Source organism: Eubalaena glacialis, chromosome 6 (assembly GCF_028564815.1).
Source record: "Eubalaena glacialis isolate mEubGla1 chromosome 6, mEubGla1.1.hap2.+ XY, whole genome shotgun sequence".
In the NCBI taxonomy this organism is placed as follows: domain Eukaryota; kingdom Metazoa; phylum Chordata; class Mammalia; order Artiodactyla; family Balaenidae; genus Eubalaena; species Eubalaena glacialis.
The window spans coordinates 95,234,325-95,257,001 of NC_083721.1; the positions used below are offsets into that span (position 1 = coordinate 95,234,325).

Consider the following 22,677-nt stretch of genomic DNA (forward strand, 5'->3'; position numbering starts at 1 on the left):
CATTTAATCTTCAGAAACACTCTGTGAGTTAGGTACTATTATTCCCATTTTATTTTTATTTTTTATTCCCATTTTATAGATGAGGAAATTAAGGCATAGGAACATTAACTAAGACATACAACCAGCATGTAGTAGAAATAAGATTCAAACCTAGGCAGTCAAGCTTCCTAGTGTTTGCTCCTAACCAGTTTTCTAGATTTGCCTAACACAAAGCTTGGAAATTAGACCAGTTTTGCACATGAGTGAGGAAGACTGATATGGTGCTGTAATTCCTGAGTACCACTTAGCCTGGACTGACACTTTTACCACTTGGCTTGAGCAACCATGAACACGGGAATTCTCTGCAGGTTGGAATGGGAGGCATGAGAAGATCTTGACAAAGCCAAAAGGTTGGTACAACCATTAAATCTTTAAGGGAGCAGTAGTCGGAATGCAGAGCTAGCAATGACGAGGCTGTTGAAATAATTGGATTATGCCTCCACAATGTGCCTAAAACTTCTCCTGGCTAGTAGTGATGACTTCCTAATTATGTTAATGGCCATTTTTTTAGTCCTCAGCTCCCTCAAATTGCCAATTTATCAGTCTTATTTAAAAATTCTTCCAAATTTGACTTTTACTTTCTGATTCACTCTCAGTTTTGCTCTTGCCACTCTCTGGATTTCTCCCTCTAGATTCTTCTTTTCAGCCTGTCAAAGAATGTTTTCCTCCCTGGTCTATTTCTTTGTCACTGTGTTCTGTCTCTTCACTAAATTTCCTGAGTCTTACTACTGTCTGAGTTGTTAACAGTTACCTCTGAGCTCTTCCTCCAGGCCTGACCTCCTTGAATATCTGACCCTGCATTTGCTATCTGTCTTTTGGACCTATCTACCTAGATGTTCCATTGGCTTTAAATGGAATAATTTTAAAATGGAACTTTTCTTACTTTCGCTGACTGTTCTGCCTGTGTTCTCTGTTTCTCATTCTCCAAGTGAGGACCCTCCAGGATCTTTCAATCCTTTCTCTGTGTCCTACCAGCCTGCCTACCTGATCCCATATACTACTCTGTGAGCAGTTACCAAGGCCTATCAACTCCGTCTCAGTGAACTCTCTTGAATATATTCCCTCCTCTATATTCTCCTGGGGCAGACCTTCATTTCTCTCCTGTGGACAATTGCCAAACTATGATAGCTGTTGCCCTCTAGTCTCTTCTCCCACCAATCTACTGTGTACACCTCAGCTGCATAATTTTTCCCAAAGTATAGTCTCATTAAAGAGTGTCCACTGTATAGCACAGGGAATTCTGCTCAGTATTCTGTAACAACCTAATTGAGAAAAGAATTTGAAAAAGAATAAATACATTTATATGTATAACTGAATCACTTTGTTGTACATCTGAAACTAACACATTGTTAATCAACTATACTCCAATATAAAATAAAAAGTTAAAAAGAATGTCCAAAATCTTTGTTGTTTAACCATTAACAACTAAGAGCATTTCATCTGCCACCACCTTTCCAGCTGCACCTGCAGTAAGACTGGATCGTCCTCTACATCAGAAGTTGCAGCTTGTGGCCCTTAGTCCAGATTTGGCCTGCAGGCAAGTTTTGTTTGGTCTGCAACTTAAAAAAAAATTAATCTGAATCAATGCTTTAAAACCAGAGGATTTCCCTTAAAAGTTAAAGTCTTAGAGAAAGTTCAGAGAACTGTGAAAACTTAAGGACAGATGGAAATTTGCGGGAGTCAGTCAAGATTTAAATTCTTAGCTACGTAAGTTCTCAGTCCATCTTTCACCCATCTTTGTATCCTTGTAACATGTAGCAGAATCTTTACATACAGTAGGTGCCTAATTAACACTTGTTGAATTATAGTTACTTGACTTTTGATAGTTTCTTGGCGCAAACATTGAGGTTGTTTGTAGAACAAAAGTGCTGCATTAGTGAATCACAGGTGATCTGTACAGTGGTCTTAAGTGAAAGTCATATGATTTGTGCACCAATAGAAAAAAAAATCTGCATTTTAAAGTATACTCAAACTTTACAATGTTTAAAAAAATGTGACCATAAATTTTCATACAGGTACGTGTTCTACGAAATTGTTTTCCTGTAATAGGCAGAAAGAGAGCAGAATTTGGAGGGGAGAATTTAAAAGCTGCTTGACAGAATGAAATGGCCATCACTGGAAAAGTTGGGGAACCACTGGCATGGAATGCAAAACTTTGAATGTGAGAGATGAAGCAGGTAGTGAGTTATAATAGATGCTCTAACTATTTAATGTGGTTGGTTCATGTTGAAATTTGACCACATGCTAAGTTATTGATGTGTGTGGAATATCAGTGTACTATGGCTTTTCCCCACCTCTCCCTCCCACGTTGACATGAGCATACAGATGAACTTTTTAGAAATAACTATTTGACATCTTTTTCACCTGTAGTAATTTCAGAACTTGGTGATCATTGGGGTCCTAATAACAAATGTACATACTGGGAGAAAATGATAGTCTCAGCTTCCCTGGAAACATCGAGCTATCTGTCCCTGGGCTCACATTTCTTCGTGCAGTGATCTTCCGGATCAGAGGTGTGACAGTAACGGTAACTAACTCATAGAAGGCTTGGTATGTGCCAGGCACTGTTTTAAGGGTTTTTACTTTTTTAAGCTTCACAACAGTATTTTGAACCAGTTAGTATGTCATTTCTGTTTTATAGGTGAGAAATTGAGGCACAGAGAGGGTGAGGAACGTGCCCAAGACCCCACTGCTGGAAAGCGGGGGAGATGGGCTTTTAACCAGGTATTCAGTCTGCAGTCTGTGCTGCTGACTTTGGCTTCCTACCTGCCTCCTAGACTGAGCCTTTTATTGCCAGCTCCCCCTGCCTACACTTGCCTTACTTAGCTTTTCTTCCCATAGGCATTTGAATTATAACACTTGCCCGACACTTTGGCATCTTGGTTTCCTATCCTTTTCCTTGCTACTCGCACTTCGTCTTCTATTAAGGCACAATTCAGAATAGATGCCTTATCGGATTTCATCCCAGAACGAACAGACACAAGTAATTCCTTCCTTCTCTGGGCTTGTGCAACCCTTTATCTAGGTTTCCCTTACTAAGCTTGTATTGCTTAACTAACATCAGCTATTCATTTACAAGTCTTGGCTCTCCTCTGTTTCCCTGACCTCCAGAAGATGGTCTTTTTCTCCCCCTTAAGTTTCCCTGCCCGTTGAATAGATTTTCTAATTTGTATGGTGAATGAATTAGCAGAGAACAACCCCATTCATAAACTAACAACGAACATATTTTAATAAGCAGAGTATAGATTCTGCTTGGCTGCCTTTGATTTTTGCTTGTCCTCTGACCTTTGGTCATCAGACCTGGGTAGGGAGCCAGTGGCCACCTATTTTGCTGTATCTGGTTCTACTGAGGTGTAATGAGTGCCCTTCATCCCTTCCACCTCCTCAGGCAGAATTCCCTTCTACAGCCTGGAATGGTTATGGGGCAAGTTTTAAGACCTCTAGTACTGCCCTGGGGTACTTCAACTAGCCAAGACTGGGTCAATTCACAACCTGTGAAATTCTTAACACTTGGCTTGCTTCTTTGTGCTACTGGAGTTTTCCAGCTACTTCTCAATAGGTTTCAGGAAACTTTGTTAACTAGAGAATGTTTCTTGGGTGGATCTGAATCTCATTTCACAAACTCAAGGATGCAAGAAATATAACTTGATCTGTATTTTGAGCCTTCATTCTTTAGGTAGAACTTAATTCCAATGAATTTAGGTATTCCCCCATCACTGTTTTCTTTTAGGTTTTGAAGTGTCTCATGCGATGTTGAGGCATAATGCTTGGGGGAGCCATCTGGGTACTCATCCTTAGCCCACATTCATGTTCCACCTGGTCCATGGTGTTTGGTTCCTACAAGTTGCCCTGGGATATCCTTTGTTCTTATTTATAAGAGCCCTTCAGGTCCGTTAGTGCTCTCTTCTATTCCTGTTAGACCCTTGAGAACATGTAGTGGGCCACGGATAATGGAGAAGTTGTCTCAGACCCATCTGCAAGACACTTATGCAGCCTTCCTATTTTTATAGCTTTTTGGACACATGGAGTCATTCTGCTGCTCCTGCACAAGCTGGAGCCTGAGGGGCTCTCTGAGGCCATTTGAGGCACCACCTTCCTAAACATACCTTGCGGTCACTCTTCCCTAGAGTCTTGCCTTTTTCCACGGTTCTGTCTGGACATGGGGCACATGTCTGTTGCTCTCAGATTCCATAGACATATCTGAGGGTTGTTGTGTCCCAAGGTTCTTTTTTCATTGGATCTCAGATATCAATCCGTTCATTCCTCATTTCATCTCTAATAATTTCTCCTCCCCTCTTCCACCACCTAGCTCGGAGAATCACTTTCTATTCTAGGAGACTTCTTACTCATCATGTAATCTCCTAAATCAATGTCTTTTTTAATTCTCCAAAGGATATAGGCTTTTGAAAATCAAAAGCAGGAAGACATTTCTGTTTCTTTGCTATTTGTTCTCATATCCCTTCCCTGAAGTAACAACTACATAAAGGCTTGGCTACTGATTTTACTTGTTGGACAGTAGGGATGGGAGGGGAGTAGTGAGAGGACCTAAGGGAAACAGATATTAGGGAAAAAAGTTAGATACCATTCACAGTTTGATCATGCCACATGACAGCACATACACATACAGATGTCATCCTATCCTGGATAGGACTCAGAGCAGCTTCCTGGGCCCACACTACTGTTCTCAACCAGCATCTCTAGGGTAATTCTTTATGTCCTGCAGCCCTCTCATAGTTCCAGGAATCTAGCTTCTATACTGGTTACTTAGTCTCTAAACTTCTCTTCTCTCTTCTTCACAAGGAGGAAAATAACAGAATTGTAGATGGAATTCAACAACCTCTCCTCATACTGTAGGCACTCAGGCAGTGATAACTATTATTATTAATAATAGTAACGATAAATTGGTTAATGACAGATTACTGCTTGATTCTCTTCATTTTCAAATTTTGAAACAAAGTCAGTATTGTTTGTAGGATAATGATTTTTCATTCTCTAATTTATCAATACAATTCCAAACATTAGCACAATTTTATTTTAACACCTTTCTGGATTCTTCTTTTCCCACCCATCCAGCCTTTCTTACACCCATCTGCTTATCTTTTTCTCCTTCATAAACAAACTATCCCTTCTCCAATCAGCACTTCTGCTCCCACACCACCCTGTCAATGTTGTGAACAATGCAGATAGTTGTTCAGAAATTCTATTAATGCAAGTGCTCATAAGCTAATACAGCAGAGGTGCTTCTGGAAAGGTATGGGCAGATTGAGGCAAGTCTGCATGCACTCAGAGCATGCAGTACACATAAAGGAAACCAGGGGTGGATTCTATGAAAATGAATACTCTTCTCTAATCTGCCTTGTAAAGACAACTCACTTGTTTTACAGCTTTCCTTTAGTTGAAGAAACTCATATGATTTGTCTTAAATATTCAATGAAGTCTTCGTTTAACTAAAAACAAAAAATGTAGTTCAGAAAGTAACAGAGCCAAGCCTGCCATTTCTTTGTTCATAGTTTATTATTTGATGCCTATCAAGCTACTTGGCCTGTGAGAAATGGAATGGATCTTGCGTGTTCTCTGTTAATTGACAAGGGTTTATTGTGTGAACTCTAGAAATCTTAGTGAATACATTCTCAGCCATGTCCTGGCAGATCTCCATATACTCCAAGTTAGACTGACGTGTTACCACGAAACTTAAGTGATGATTGTTTTTTCCCAATTTGCCAAAGACCTTAAACCCTTAAACTTGTGGTTAGATCCCTCTGTATGTGTGTGCGTGCACACACTCACATTTGTTTGTTTCGTATCGAGAACGTTAACAGTTGTTTTAACTTTTTCAATAAATTGGTCAATTGTACGTATAGAAATTGAATTATTTTCTTAATATTCGTTTGCTTTCCTGTTGCATATATTTCCAGCAAATGAATATTAATAGAATTACTGGAAAAGCTGTTCATGGTTAGACAAATTGCCTCTTGTTCTTGTTTTTCATGAACACTCGCTAATGGTTTTATAATGCAGTCTTTCCAACTCTTTTCACAGCACGGCGTATGTATACAATTTTATATGGGACACTGGGGTAAACAGCTCAGGAACTTGGCTGCCCAGGGGCTGAGGGGATCAGTGTCACAGCACATCTGTATCCTCTTCAAGGCATACCAGTGTGCCCCCATGTACATGCTGGGAAGCTGTATTATGGTGTACTGCAGACTACATACAGTTCTCATTTCTATTAGTAACATTGTTTTCTTGATCTTATGAAGGCAATAAATATTTCACTAATCATCAGTGTTCTGTTTCATATTCTACAGAAGGGCACTGTTACTCTACAGCTGCTCCCCTTCAAGGTTTGAGATCCACTAGGCGATACAGTATCTGAGTTCACGCACCTGTGCCGGGAAGGTTTCTAATCACTCTGTGACACTTCTGGGCCTCTCTACCTTAACTAGTCACTGGCTTCCAGATGGCTTCTAATTCTCTGACTTTGAAACATGGCCAGTAGGTCTCGCAGGGAGGTCAGTTTTATAAGTGTACTCAATAGGAAGAGCTTGTATAAGAAGTAGAAAGAGGGAATACACTCCACAGAGTCTTTGCTGGGTGGATGGCCTGGGTCTCCTCTCCAACCAGATAACTTCCTGTGAACACTTAATGCAGAGCTCAATGCCCTCAGGGCTCAAAAGGGAAGCGACAACAGGCTGCATGTTCTTTGTACATTTCTGCAAAGCTCCTGGTTGTGTCTGAGCTGGTCTGCTTCTAAATGCCAGGGCTGCAGTTGACTCTGCTCCTTTCCTCTCACACACTCATTCCTTTCTCTCACTCTCAAAACAACCAGACACACTTAAATATATAAGCTTAAAAACACTTTAAAAATACTTATAGTAAATATAAAACTCTCCTCTCTTCTATTTGTATTCAAATAAAGTATTCTTCCTCCGTTCCTAGTATGTTATTGGAACTGTGATGTGCTGATTTAGGGTGGGCAGGGGTCGGGGGAAGGGACTGAATCCTGGAATTCACAGTTCCTAGGTTTGAGTCGCAGAACTGCCATTTATCCAGCGAAATGGGCAAGTTCAGCTAGTTTCTAAACCTTCTTGATAAAATGAGACTGATGACACATTTCCCTCTCAGAGACTATCTGAAGATCAAAGGAGATTTACTCTGATATTTTCAGATGAAAATAACTCTCGAAGCTCTGAAAACGAAAGGTAAATATGATTTGTTATTGTATTAAAAGTAGCCAGTGAGTCCTCAAGGGCAGCGACAATTGCTTGTAAGAATTCGAACACTGAAGGGTTGGTGAGTGTGGCTCAGGTGATAACTCAGCTGACACACACTCTCCCTCATTCCCCCCTCATCCTGCAGAGCAACCTGATACACTACTTGGGCCTCAGCCACCATCTGCTCGCGCTGAACTTCATCATCATTTCTTTTGGCAAGAAAAGCGCATGGTCATCTGCTCAGGTGAAAGTAACTGACACTGACTTTGACGGTGTGGAAGTCAGAGTGTTTGAAGCCTCTGCAAAGCCAGAAGAGCCGCTGAAACGCAGCGTTGTTTACATTCACGGAGGAGGCTGGGCCTTGGCAAGTGCAAGTATGTCCTGGTCACGTTCAGGTTGTTTGGGGTTGTAGCTGGCCCACAGAGATGTGTGATTGAATTGACTTTCTTACTGGGTAAGGAGAAGGGGGCCACTGGATTTGGTTCCCCTGGCAGTCCCAGTTATCCCTATTGTCTCAGCAAAATTATTCATAGTGCCCCCCCTTTCCATTCTTGAAAGGGTCCTGGTTTGGATGATTGATTATATAGCTACCCTACATCAAGGGTTTTGCCTGTTTGTTTGTTAATTCAGGCAGACTGTTTTGAAAATATTTCCTGTAACCTAAATCCTAGACTAACTTATTGTGAAGTACTGAAGTTGCTTTCTGCACCAAAACAAGGTAAAGTTTCCCTGGGCCAGAATATGAGGCAATTATCTGTAGCTCTATGCCAACTTGTGTTTTAAAGACATCTTTCTATGAAATAGAACAAGTATTTCTGAATACACGTTAACTCATCAACATTTCATCTGCTTGTGAAAACAAAGATGAAAATATAAAACATATGCCACAGTTAAAAGGAAATGACCTTGCAAAGTTCAAGAACATTCTCTTTAGTATTGGTTCATTTAGTATTTAGTTCATGAGCAGAGCACACATTAAAAATGTCAGGCAGCCAAGGGGAGCAGCCTAGTGAAAAGCATACTAAGGAGGAAATAAGGGCCTTATCTCTGCTTGTAATTATCATGGCGCTACTTTCTCATCTTCAGCCCAGAGCTTTTGGCATCCCCTAAGTTTAAAGGCGATAGCAACTTGTTTTAGTTTGTCTTTTTTTTTTTTTTTTAATGCAGCAAAAGCCAAAAAGTATAACTTTTCCTAGTAATCTCATTTCATTTAGCTCCATATTCATCATTTATTCTTTTATTCATTGATTTGTTCACATTTCCATAAGATGATTACTGAATATGTAGGTTTGCCCAGGACTGAGTAGTTTCCCAGGGTGCAGGACTTTCAGTACAAAAACTCAAAGAGTTGTATGCAAACCTGGACCTCTGGTCACCCTAATGTGTGCTTGGTGATGGGGATACAGAACTGAGTAAGACAGAGTCTCTGCCCTAGAAAAGATTGCATCTGTAGCACTGGACACTTGCCAGGTGAGATAGTATCAGTACATCAGAGGCCAGGAAGTATAAGTGCCAGGAATGGTATGGATTATGAGTCAGCCTGGCCTTTTCCACATAATTTTGACTGATCACTTCTGCCAGAGGAAGAGCTAGAGGTAGGTATGCAGGTGTTTATGTAGTTATTGAACTTCTGGTTCTTAGACTGCCTTGGAAAACCTATAAATAAGGTAGTATTTGGCTTTCTGTTGACACAATCCAGCTCTTAATATATTATAAAAACATTAATATATTAAAAGAACAGCCTAAGGGATTAAATTTTTACATATTAAAATTGCTTCTGTCATTGCAAACCTTTGGATTCTCTTTCTAAGAAATGCTAAGACTTCCTAAAATTCTATTTGTTCTGTGTTGGTTTAAACGAAACACCATATTCTTCAAATTGGTGACTTTTCTGAATCACAGCAAATGATGGTGTTAAAAGAGAAAAATTTTTTGGTTCTAAGGAGGAAACTGCTTATTTTCTATGACTTCTGGAAAGGCATACATTTGAAGAACTACAAAATCAGAATGAATCTGATGTACTTCATATAGTCCATTATGAAATAATTTTTTAGTTAGTTAAAAACACATTCAAAGGTAATCTAATATGGATTTCCTGTTATTTTATAGTAATTGCATTTTATGAGAAACCAGATTAATTTTTTCCATTTGTACATGTAGCTCTGTTAATGAGGTATATGTTCATATTTACTTTTTATTGTTTTTATTATTAATAACTTAAGTCCAAGTCTAAAAACAATCCATAGTTAGCAGAATTTAAGAATGGACAGTATTAAATAAGCTGCTTTATAGTGAGTGATTGCTCCTTTGTCTCTTTCAGAAATCAGATATTATGATGAACTGTGTAAAGCAATGGCTGAGGAATTGAATGCTGTCATTGTCTCCATTGAGTAAGTAATTAATAATAGTCACAGAAAAACATTCAAGAAGGAATCCTAGATAACCATCTAGTTATTTTATTTTACAAGTGCTAGAGTGTAAAATGAAAGTCCAGAGAGGTGAAGTGATTTTCCCAAAGTCACAGAAAATGATTTCTGATGTAACTTAGAATTTCTTGAACTAGCTTTATAATGCCTCAAACTATCTTTTTATTTTAGTTTTGGAAACTTCTGGAAACAGAATTAGCTGAAATTGAGAGAAATATATAATCAGTTATTTATAGTATATAGTTTGATTACAGCCTTTTTTTTTTTACTTTAGTATAGCTCTGTATTATTAGACTATTAAAGTGTAAGAAAGCCATGCAATGCCTTTCAAGAGGAATTAAAGTATAGCTAACTAACTTTAATAAGTTATAGTTGAATCATTAACCTTGTGAACTGCAAGGTCAGACAGTGTTCATGGAATTTCAGGAGAAAAACCCTAAAGGGAAAGATTATTTTGTTATGCTGTTATGTGGAAATAAACTATGATAAAAGCATAAGAGAGAAGGGATTTTTTCCATCAGGTTTTTTCTTAGACAGCCAAGTAAAAGCATATTCTAAAAATTACCACTATAAATTTCAACTAATGTTGAAGTTAAAAAAATTCCTGTATAGTGTGACTGTTTTCTGTGTTAATTCTCTCACTTTACCTTCACAAGTGCTGAGAAAGCAAAGGAAGTTTGGACATACCAGATAATTCCTACTATTCCATCAGATCCACTAATTTTTTTTTTTTTTTTTTAGATCCACTCATTTAAAATTAAGTGGAAATACAGTTAAGTCCCCTGCAGTAAGTCTCAGAACGAACAAGTTCTGTTCCGAGAGCACATTCCTAAGTCCAATTTGTTCGTAAGTCCAACAAACACAATCGTCATCGCTTGGTGCTTCTTAGCAGTGTACCAGCTACTTCACCGCTTCTTTTACACTTGCTTCCGGACACCCTGGGCTTGAAATAAAGATACTGTACTACTGTACTCCAGACAGTACTATACATGATTACTGCCTTTTTAAATCTAAAAACCAATCAGCATTTTAAGAGAATGTCTCCTACACCAAGAGTTGGAGAAGTTATTCTCCTGGAGTTAGGTTCTGTAATTCAGACCTTGTAAATAATAGTGTGTTCAACCAATCTTAGTTAATGTAGCTATTATTATCATTATTAGTATTAATATTAATATCAGTGTTTTGAGTTGTTTCTACCAGTTCTATATTAGCTATTTTTCTGGGACACTAAGAAGAAAGTGAATAATAATTATAATGATTGCAGTGATGGTAATAATACAAAAATCATGGTACCTATTCCATGGCAGGCATTGTGCAGGTGCTATGTATATATTGTTTCTCCTCCTTCAGATCTTTGTTCAAATATCATCCTTTCAGCAAGGCCTTCCTTGACACCCCTAAAATTGCAGTCCACTTTTCTTCTGCTTTATTTTTCTCCAAAATTATCATCAACATCTGACAGACCATATATATAACTTATTATGTATTTATTGTATTGAATATAAGTAGACAATGTAAGTTTTATGAAGGCAGAGGTTTTAGGGATTTTTGTCTGTTTTGTTCATTGCTGATCATTAGTGTCTGGAAACGTCCCTGGCAGATAGTGGAAATTTATGATACTGTGATTTGTAAGAAATATATATTTGGTCATTCAGATGACCAAAGTGTATTTTTCACATGTACTTGGTCTTTGTCCAAAGTTCCTGGGTCACAGCTCCCCAAATCCTTCAAATTTCCTAAGTGTTCAGAGAGTTAAAGGAGTCTTTTGTGGGACTTCCCTGGTAGTCCAGTGGTTAAGACTTCACCCTTCCACTGCAGGGGGCAAGGGTTCAATCCCTGGTCAGGGAACTATACCGCCCCTGCCCCCCTTGCACGGCCAAAAAAAAAAAAAAGGTGTCTTTTGTTATGTGAATGAGGTGACTTTTGGAAGCACCTAAGGATGGGGGCTGGTTGCCAGGAGAACCAACCATGTGATTAGAGGGTTGGGACTTTCCCACCCCGCTGGCCTCTGGGGAGGGGAGATGGGCTAGAGGTTGAATCAATCACCAATGGCCAATGATTTAATCAATCATGACTAGGTAATGAAGCCTCCATAAAAACCCAAAGGACAGAGTTCAGAAAGCTTCCAGTTGGTGAACAGATGTAGATTTGGGGAGAATAGTGCACCTCCAGAAGGCATGGAAGCTCTGCACCCCTTCCCACCTACCCTGACTTTCGCATCTCTTCCATCTGGCTGTTCCTGAGTTGTATTCTTTTTTTTTAATTAATTTATTTATTTTTATATTTATTTTTGGCTGTGTTGCGTCTTCGTTTCTGTGCGAGGGCTTTCTCTAGTTGCGGCGAGCGGGGGCCACTCTTCATCGCGGTGCGCGGGCCTCTCACTGTCGCGGCCTCTCTCGTTGCGGAGCACAGGCTCCAGACGCTCAGGCTCAGTAGTTGTGGCTCACGGGCCTAGTTGCTCTGCGGCATGTGGGATCCTCCCAGACCAGGGCTCGAACCCGTGTCCCCTGCATTGGCAGGCAGATTCTCAACCACTGCGCCACCAGGGAAGCCCAATACGTATTTATGGAATGAATGAATAAAGAGTCTTGCTTAACTTTCGTATAAGTCATCCAAAGTAAGTGTTTTGATATTTTCCTCATAGATGAGGAAATTGAGGTCCAAAAATTAAGTAACCTGCAAAAGGTCACATAGCTACTTAGTCACATATGTGGAGTGGGGAATTGAGGCAGGTGGAATCACTCCCCAGGCTCCTATGCTTCTTTGACCCAGTATCAAACTAATATTGAAGGAAGCTGATGATGCTGAGTGACAGGGTTATGGCAACATCAGCCACTTTCCATGCCCTACATCTATTCAATGTAGCATCCGGTTTATCAGCAGATAAGCATCACAGCAGTGGGCAAGTACCATTACTCAAGGCTGTGTAATCTCAGCTGCCTCTCTCTGCCAGCTGCACTCCCATTCATAACTCATCTCCTTCTTGCCCCTACTCCAGATCGCAGACCTAAGAGAATCCTTGCTTCTCCAGTTCCTTGGAAGGGTTGGTCTCCTAAGTCATTTAGGCAGCTCTGACCCTGTGAACAGGAGCCTTAGAATCAGAGTGATGCTGTGGCTTCCTCCTCTGCAAATGTGGCACTGGACAGCTCTGGACAGCTCCCAGGCTTCCCTGGATCCTCAGCTGGGCCTCCCAGATCACTCAAGGGCCCTTGATGCAGTTTTATAATGCAGGAACCTTCAAGTAAACGATTGTATCATCTGGCCTGGGTAGCTGCCCAGAGGAAGGCAGGGCTGTTTAAGCAGCTGAACCCCATTATGGAGCAAGGCCCTGCAGCTTGGTGCTGGTGAGCTGGCCTTAGCTCAGTGCCTCTTCAGTGGTTTCCTGTGTAGCTCCAGCTCCGCAAAGGCCTGAGGAAAGGAGAGAAGGTGGACTTGTTTTACTTGGTACCATAAGGATTCTCCACACAAGCCTTATCCTCTAGGGCTAATGTAAGCAACTGGCAACATGCCTAAGCTCTTCCTACATGCCCTTCTCCACCGGTTAGCATCTGTCTCCAGTGACACAGGTGTTCTTTTAAGTCTATGCTTATCATAAAACAAAGAAGGATGGATAGGGTGTTTTTGGTTTTTTTTAAAAAATAAATTTATTTATTTATTTATTTTTGGCTGCATTGGGTCTTCGTTGTGGCATGCGGGCTTTTCGTTGTGGTGGCTTCTCTTGTTGCAGAGCATGGGCTCTAGGCACGCGGGCTTCGGTAGTTGTGGCTCGCGGGCTCTAGAGCGCAGGCTCAGTAGTTGTGGCGCACGGGCTTAGTTGCTCTGCGGCATGTAGGATCTTCCCGGACCGGGGCTCGAACCTGTGTCCCCTGCATTGGCAGGCAGATTCTTAACCACTGCTCCACTGCATAGGGTGTTTTTAAGAAGATTTTTTTTTAAAAAAAGAACTAAAATATAGAAGGGCCCTGCTTTCATCTTCACTTGCCACTGCACCAAATCTATTCAACGTAGCATCCGGTTTATCAGCAGATAAGCATCACAGCAGTGGGCAAGTACCATTACTCAAGGCTGTGTAATCTCAGGCAAGTCACTTAACCTCACGTGCAGAATGGGGTTAGGAATCTTTCCTGTGTATGTAGAACGTGAGCTACTGGGAACAAGAATCATGTCCTCTTTCCTTTGGGCCCACTGCACCCAGTACATGGCTTCAACATGTATGCTAATAAGTAGATACACTTTGAGTTGGGTTAATGATTTCAGAGAGTTGTTATGAGAATCAGTTTGGACATTTGAGATAAAAGGGTTTCTGATACTCTAAATCACTAGACAAGTCTGAAGGGTTAGTGCTCTAGCCATAGGACAGAAAGGTCCAACTTAACTAATTTATTTATCAACGTGTTTGGAACTCACAGCACTTTTCTTTGCAGAAATAATGAGCTAAGGTGATTAGGATCCATCCAGGCGAGCCAACCCACAAAGAGCCACATAACCTATGCTCTAGTTGAGGTATAGCCAACATCATATGATCGTGATGTTTCTCTTGGAAAGTATGTTCAGAGGTCTAACGTGGGACCATATTTCTTCTCACTGCTCACCTCTTTCTTTTATTCCATAAACACCTATTGAATTCCTGTTATGTGCCAGCTATTGTGTTAAATTCTGGTGGCATAACAGTGTAAGACAGGCATAATTTCTGTCCTCATGGAGTTTACAATCTAGATGAGAAATCAAACCTTGAACAAGTAATATTAAATGTGATAAGTGATGTGAAGTAGTAATGGAGGCATCGAGTAGGTAAGATCTTACCTAGTTTGAAGGGTTTGAATCGAGCTCCTAGGGATGAGCAGAACCTAGTTAGACAGAATGAATTGGTCATGGAAGTCCAAAGTGGTGTAATGAGAGGGCTTGGGAGGACGGGAGGAGGCAGAGAGCATTAAGGGAATGAAATATGAGAGAAGACAGATGGGGGGACTTATGCTTCTGGCAATGACTAAGGAAAATAAGAAATAAGGGTGGATGATCCTGAGAGCCTTCAGAAGGATGGTGGACTCTTGGTTCTCTTGGAATTCCTTCTCCTATCAGGGAGGTTGTCTGGAGACAGCTGCTCCTTATCCTTGAGGCCAACAGGAGTGGGTAGTGGTGTCATGGCTTTACTTCATGTAGGGAGTGGCCTTGTGGAAGGTTAGTTATAATCTGAGGAAACTGGTAGGCAAGGGTTGGGGGCAGCCCTGGTGATGGAATCACTTCACATGAAGCAACACCAGGAGCTGGAACTTCTGAGTTTACATCACTGCTATTGGCTCAAGATTCTGGGAACAGATCCAACAACTGAGGTAGACAAAGATCTCAAGGTATAAAAACAGGCCATGACTTCTATTTAGTAGCTTCTACAACACTATGCTATTTTTACACATAATTGCACAGTAAGTATTTGTGAAATAAATGGAAGAGTTCATCTAATAATACCCAAGATACATGGATGTATCCTCATTTACATAATCTGGGAAGGAAGTTTATATTCATAAGCTTATTTTCATAAACTTCATTGCAGTTTAACTATAATATGGTACCTTTTTACCTGTAGTTTATATAATAAAACACAATACTAGAACCATAAGACATCAGGGAAAAGGAAGATTTAATTTCTTTTTTCTTTTTTTCTTAAATTAATTAATTTATTTTTATTTTTTTGGCTGTGTTGGATCTTAGTTGCAGCATGCCAGATCTTCATTGAGGCATGCGGGATCTTTTGTTGCGGCGTGAGGGCTCTTCGTTGTGGCGCGCAGGTTTTCTCTTCTCTAGTTGTGGCATGCGGGCTCCAGAACGTGTGGGCTCTGTAGTTTGCCGCCCGTGGCCTCTCTAGTTGAGGTGTGGGGGCTCAGTAGTTGCGGCGTGCAGGCTTAGTTGCCCCGCAGCATGTGGGATCTTAGTTCCCCGACCAGGGATCGAACCCATGTCCCCTGCATTGGAAGGCTGATTCCTTACCACTGGACCACCAGGGAAGTCCCTAGTTTTGTTTTTTTTTTAATTTATTTATTTTATTTATTTATTTTTGGCTGTGTTGGGTCTTCGTTGCTGCGCGCGGGCTTTCTCTAGTTGTGGTGAGCGGGGGCTACTCTTTGTTGCGGTGCGTGGGCTTCTCATTGCGGTGGCTTCTCTTGTTTTGGAGCATGGGCTCTAGGTGCATGGGCTTCAGTAGTTGTGTCACATGGGCTCAGTAGTTGTGGCTCGCGGGGTCTAGAGCGCAGGCTCAGTAGCTGTGGCGCACGGGCTTAGTTGTTCCGCGGCATGTGGGATCTTCCCGAAGCAGGGCTTGAACCCATGTCCCCTGCATTGGCAGGCGGATTCTTAACCACTGCGCCAGCAGGGAAGCCCCCTAATTTCTTTTTTTTAAAAGATAAAATGCTAATGTACAGCATGGGGAGTATAGTCAGTAATATTGTATTAACTATGTATGGTGACAAATGGTAACGACTTATTGTGGCGATCATGTCATAATGTATATAAATGTCGAATCACTATGTTGTGCCCCTGAAACTAATATAATATTGTATGGCAATTATACTTCAATTACAAAAAGATAAAATGCGAGATAATAACAAAGTAGGCATGTCAGATATTATTAAATTCTACAAGGCATTTACATTGCTTTTTTTAGTTGTCAAAAACGGTTTCAAGTTGTGTTTTGCTTTTAACTAAGTTTTTACGACACTAAAACTCTCTATTTTGTGTCAATGGAGACCTATTCCCATCCACCAAATATCAGGCGGCACTATGCACAGAAAACTTAAAACTTGACAGAGCTGTAAAGAAGAACGTTGCTCACGTAGACAGAATAGAAGCTGGACCGCGTATCTTAGTCTGCTGCTAACAGAGTTATAAGCAATGGGACTTTTATGACTCTGTCCTGCTCATCCATAAAATTAGATGAGTGCAAGCTGACAAAATCACAGAGCTTCTAGAGGCACAATACAACACACATCTCGATAAATAGTTGTTCAAACAAGATACTCTGAAAGACACGAGCCACGGTGACCTAGCTGTGACTCTCCCTCTGCTCCTTTTCCTGCTCTTCTTCCCAGACCTGCACGCAGAAATCCTCATGCCTCACCCCCACCTGGGCAGCCCTGGGAGACGGGCAGACTGAATTCCTCAGGGTTCCCCTCCAAGAAAGGGAAGATTTGTCCAAAACTTTCCTTCTACTCAGTCCAGGCTACCTTATTAGCAAACCCAAAGGCCAGTGTTACAAATAATTTATTAATGCTACAGAAAGATAATATTGAGGCTTCTTTTAAGAAGTAGGTTGTTTTAGTTCCTTCACTATCATTAACTAATGAATCTCCTTTTTAGACATATTAAGCTAATGTCTTCTTGGCTCTGTTTTCTACTAACATTAAAAAAAAAAATCCACTGGTTTCTCTCTTGTGGTTTAGGTCTTTTAGATTTGGGGAGGAGGGGGGCTTGGAGCTGTACAGAAAGCCTGTGCTGCACACTGCAGCGAGGTTGGGAAGCCTAGTTCCACCCACACCTGAGCCCAGAGCTCTGTTTAGCTTCTGAAATCACACAGAGAAAGGAGGTCCGAGGGACTTGGCACCAAGCCTGCTTGGGCTTCTGTAGCCACCTGAGGGAATGTTTGGCTCTCTATTCCCCCTTGAGGTTAAAGGCGAGGTTTATATCTGAATTGGGGAGGGGAGGCCTGGGGAGCTCCCTGCCCTGTCCATAGAGACGTCTCAGGAAGTCTTAACTTGTAAACAGTGTCAGAGCATCACATCATTTAAACGGATCACAATTCTAGGTTCAATCACTCCTAGGATTTTGGTGACACATCCTGACATCTGTCAGTTCTTTTGAACTTACTTATTATCCAATCAGCCAAGCCTTTGTTAAGCTCCGCTCTGCCTTGCTGAATGACTGGTAGTCAAAGCTATCTCCAGAGCCAATTTTGAGAGTAGAAACAGAAAGGAAGACCCTTCCTCAATCTTTATTCACAAACCTCATTGCACAAATAGAAAGAGAAACAATTATCCATTCACAATCTTTCCACTTTTATGTAATTTTATTATATATTCTTTTAATGGAAAGGAAGCTTCTACCTATTAGAGGAATAAATAGATTCTTCCCCTGGAGTTGTCGCCCTCAAATAACACAATATGACTGTAATTGTTGATTTGTTTCAGATAACCCCTACTGATATGGGTTCTTTAAGACTGAGGAGAATGTTAGCCTTTTTATGTTCTCAAGATGAATCTACTGAGCTCTTCTTGGGAGACAGTGAAAAAGGAAAAGAAAAAAAAAAAAAAGGCCAAAATGGAATGTGATTTTATCTCACTCCTGAATCAAATAGGAGTATAATTTCATTCCGGAATATCACATGTACCTTTCACCTAACTGGCACTACGTGAAGAGAACTCAGTGTCCTTGCCCGCTGCCGAAGACTGTCTCAGTGCTTCCAGGCTAGGTTATTTTGAGGGAGAATGCACTTTACAGCACTCTTAGAGCACTAGTATTATTCAGGGCTTCCACATCCTTAGTCTTGGAAGCAACTCACGTTTCCCTTCAGCTCTGGGCTTGTGTATCTGCCTTTGACTTAAGGAAGAATTTGTCAGTCTTTCTGAGCATTGCTCCATCTCCCTGGTCACTAACAAAGTAGGTAATAAAGTAATAGATTGTAGAAATGGTGCTGCTTATTTCAGGTGGGTATACATCAAACTCTAGTACGTAGCTGTGACTTTCCATCTACTCCTAGAGGAAGTTGACATGTCTGTTATGACCTATTGTAAGAGAGACTTTGAGGGCTTCAAGAAAGGAGAGTTACTTTTGGCTGGGCTCTTAGAAGATTTCATGGAGGAAGTGGCATTTGAGATGAGACTTAAAGAATGGCAACATTTGATGAGGAATTGCTGGGGGAAGGGCATAGGGGATGGAGAGAAGGACCAATGCATTGGGAACAGGAACAGGGAGTTGTGTTCGGAGGAGAGTGACAGTATGGTTGGATTCAGTAATATTTCTAAACCCCGGCTGCACATTAGAATTACGTGGGGGAATTTTTCTTCAAACATAGATGTGCTGGGCCCCACCTCAGATCAAATAAATTGGAATGTTTTGTAGAGGAGCTCAAACCTCAGTGTTTTTTTATAAAGTTCCCAAGATTATCCTAAGGTGCATATAGAGTTGAGAAACTCTGAGCTATGCAGAGCATACAGGCAGTCCTTGGAGATGTGCCCAAAGAGTAGGTGGGTTAGGAACAATTTCTTTTTTTTAATGTTTTTTAAAGGCATATAGCTTATTACTTTTCCCACCATAATAGTATGTAATAAAATGACATATTTTATATGTAAAAAGTATAAAAGAAATCTCTAAAATTTTGTTTGGGACGAATAAAAATATCTTATTAAAGATGTACCATGTGCCAGGTACTCTGCCAGGTGGTTTGTTTTGAGAATATCGCAAAAACATTGAAATCATGAGAGAAGTTCTGGGATGTCAGAAATCTACAGTTTTGAGAACTTACTGCTTTGGTGAGGTAATGAGAACACACACACATACATTTAAAGGCTGTGGGTTTGGAAGAATGAGAATATTTTAAAAGGGGGAGGCATGTGGATTTTGAAGTCAGTTGTGAATTCAGATCACAGCTTTGCCACTTACTAGCTGTTGTAGACTAGTTATGCATCCCCCTTGAGCCTCATGTTCTCAACCTTAAACCCACAGGTTTGCTCTGAGATTTGAGTGAAACATCTGTAGAGTACCTGGTGAGGTACCTCACCTAGCAGGAAAAAGATAATTTTTATAGAGTGTACATATTTATTAAATTGAGTAAACCTCATTCCTGAATTGACACCAAATTTTGTTCTTGTAGTGGGAGGCACGTGCAGTAATAGGTAGGTAGAAGCTGACACTGCAGAGTCATGTATCCTGCCCTGAGTTGGGCAAATTGAGACTGTATGTGCCACAAATTCGTTAGGTGCTTTCACTCAAGATCTACAATTGAAAGAAAAAAGAAAAGGTGGACTCGTCCTTCAGTACTTTGCAGGGACACAGCCTTGAACAAAAGCAGCAGATAAATGTATTTATGCATGCTTTCTTTGACTACGCTACTCATAAATCTCCTCCTGACTCTCAGTTTTCTGTGTCTATAATGATATTACAGAACTTTCGTGATACTTCTCAGGTCAGTTTCAAGCTACTTTGAAGGCTCATCTTAAAAATATCTAGTTTCACTACATCCTTCAGTCCATGAAAATAGTATCCCTTCTTATTGTATAAAACTAGAGAATGTTTCCAGAATGAACAAAGATAAGGGGAGGAGGGCTTAGGAGATAGATCTTCAAGGGCACCAGAGGACTAGGATATTTACTCTGTTATCTGAGCCAGTTATTAATCAACTTATAAGATTTGAGGCAGTAGCATATTTTTTAGATTACCAGTTCCTCTTGATTCAAAGTCATTAAGACCTTTTGTGAAACAACATCTGAAAATTTGATTCACATATGTGTTCTAGCAAAATATGTTCTGACCTCCTGGGCCACTAGGAAGATAGTCTATCATGCTATCTGGAATCTTCCTGAGACAAAATAGCCTTTATTTTCACACCTTGAGTCATGAAGTGCATTTGTTCTTATTTCATTGAAAGAATTAAGAATTCAGCTTGGTAATATTGAAAGTAACAAATTGAGACCTCATCCCAGAACTGAGGGTAAATAGAATCATATGAGATGACTCCACCTATTGGACAAAATGTTGTACTCCTACTCCTTTTACCCATTATTAATGAATGAAATAAAGTAGCAGCAGCTTCACTAAGACACTGTGAAAGTCAGCTGGAGAAAAAATATTTCAGATGATTACTTGATCATCACAGATGGAAAAAAAAAAGAAATTAGAAAACTTATTTTATCTGTTATAGGTCAACCACTAAGGGAATTTCTTATTGCATTTTGTGTTTTAAAAATATAGTAATTCCTGAAAGAGCAGATCTACATTCACTACTTATCAAAGTATTTCACAAATATTTGTCAGCTTGATTGTGTCTGCACAGAATGTCAAGATTTTTTTTTTTTTGGCTGCGCTGTGCAACTTTTGGGATCTTAGTTCCCCAACCAGGGATCGAACCTGTGCCCCCTGCAGTGGAAGCACGGCGTCCTAACCACCGGACCACCAGGGAATTCCCAGAATGTGCAGATATTTAATTAACTATCTGGAATTTAGATGGGGGAAATGAATGACCTTATATAGAGTAGTAAGTATAGAAAAAACTAGTTTCTGAGAATAAATATGCTCATTACAAATTGGAAATCAAAAGACTTGAGTATTAGCTGACTATTATTAGGTTTTAATTAATTAGTTCCTATCCTACCTTGTTTTGATTTGTGTTTGGTTTATTTTACAAATCAAGTAGTTTTTCTATGCCTCAGTTTTTTCAGTTGCAAAATGAAGGTATGTTAATACTCAGAAAAGTTTTACTAGATGCATGATTATGTGCTCAGCACATTGATAGATATACACTGGAAACACATAGTCCCTGATATCAGAGAACACACTCTTAAGAGGAAATACGGAAAGAAATCATGTTACTATGAGGCAATATGAACAATATACCCTTGCACATAGAAGTATCAAGGAATTGTAGCCAGCTGAGCCCCAGAAGCAAGTGGAGTTGTAGTCAAGGAGAGCTTCCTGGAGAAGGCAAACCCTCAAGTAAAGCTTAAAGGATGAGTGAGAAATAAGGAGGGTGGAGGCTGAGAGGGCACCTCAAGCCGAGACTACCAATGGATTTGTAAGGTGATATTATATATAGGTGGGGCATTTGACAAAGCCAGGGCTCTTGGGACTCTTAAGGGAATCTGAATCCTACTAAGTGTACAGAGCAGGATCCCAGAGGGACTCTAATCTTGCAAAGTGGGGCAGTAGGAGAAGCCCCAGAAGTGTCCCAGCAGGCCTGCCATGGGCCATCTGGAAACTTGGTTTCCCTTTTGCTGGTTGACAGCTGACGTTTTAGTTCCAGCCTTCCAGGGAGCAAATACATTGCTTGGGTTTAATGTCGGGCTGGCATGACCTCTTCAATGGAGTACAGTTTTACTATATTTATCAAGTAAATCATGAAGAATACCACATGGACTCATTAAACTTGAGACCAATGAAGTGGTTAGTGCTGCCGAGTCACCTTCTAACCCAGAGGTGTTGTGAACGGAACACTGACTTCCAGAAATAAAATTCCAGAATCTTTTGTGGTTCTATCTGTATTTTAATAATCAACATCTGCCTTTTACTTCAAAGTTTTGTTTTTGCCTTGGTGGTGGTTGTAGGTTTTTGTTTTTGTTTGTTTTGTTTTGTTTGGTGGCCCACAGTAAAAATTACTATGACAAAATCATTACTTTTTAAAAGTAAGTATTTGAATTGCAAGAAAATGGTTTATTTTTATATTTATTATAATTCCTTACCTGTTTGTTTCTGGCTTCAAAAGAACCAGTTTCCCCTTAAAGTTTAAATGGCCTATAAAGACTTGGTGAAGTCCTTAAATGAATACAATTTTTGTCTTCACAGATACAGGCTAGTTCCAAAGGTTTATTTTCCTGAGCAAATTCATGATGTTATACGTGCCACAAAGTACTTCCTGCAGCCAGAAGTCTTGCACAAGTATTCAGTTGACCCAGGCAGAATCGGCGTTTCTGGTGACAGTGCTGGTGGGAATTTGGCGGCTGCCCTGGGCCAACAGGTAACAGAGAGCCCTGAGGTGCTGGTGGAAGGAGAGCATGTGATAATGTTCAGCAGACCAACAGATCGTCCACTAGGCATGGCAAAGGCCTAGCTGGGTGGGCTGGTCACTTGGGGGCCAAGTAATTCAGATGACTGCACTTGGAAAGCTCTCAGAGATCTTTTGAAGTAGGAAGAGGGGTCATTGAAAGAATTGTAATCTCTGAGTCCTTGGAAGGGCCCTGATTACAATTAAGGTGAGTAATGTGAGAGGAGGGCTAAGCAGGGCTCCCTTACTCCTCAGGGAT

General features: G+C 40.5%; 1 protein-coding gene across 1 annotated transcript in view; it reads left to right on the forward strand.

The window, feature by feature from the left end:
• The window catches only part of NCEH1 (neutral cholesterol ester hydrolase 1), a 63,988-nt gene that overhangs the window by 35,679 nt on the left and 5,632 nt on the right, over positions 1–22,677 (forward strand). Inside the window, exons 2-4 of the mRNA XM_061194467.1 lie at positions 7,399–7,627; positions 9,574–9,643; positions 22,220–22,391. Of these exons, the coding sequence (XP_061050450.1) occupies positions 7,399–7,627; positions 9,574–9,643; positions 22,220–22,391 (471 nt within the window). The remainder of the gene's footprint in view (positions 1–7,398; positions 7,628–9,573; positions 9,644–22,219; positions 22,392–22,677) is intronic.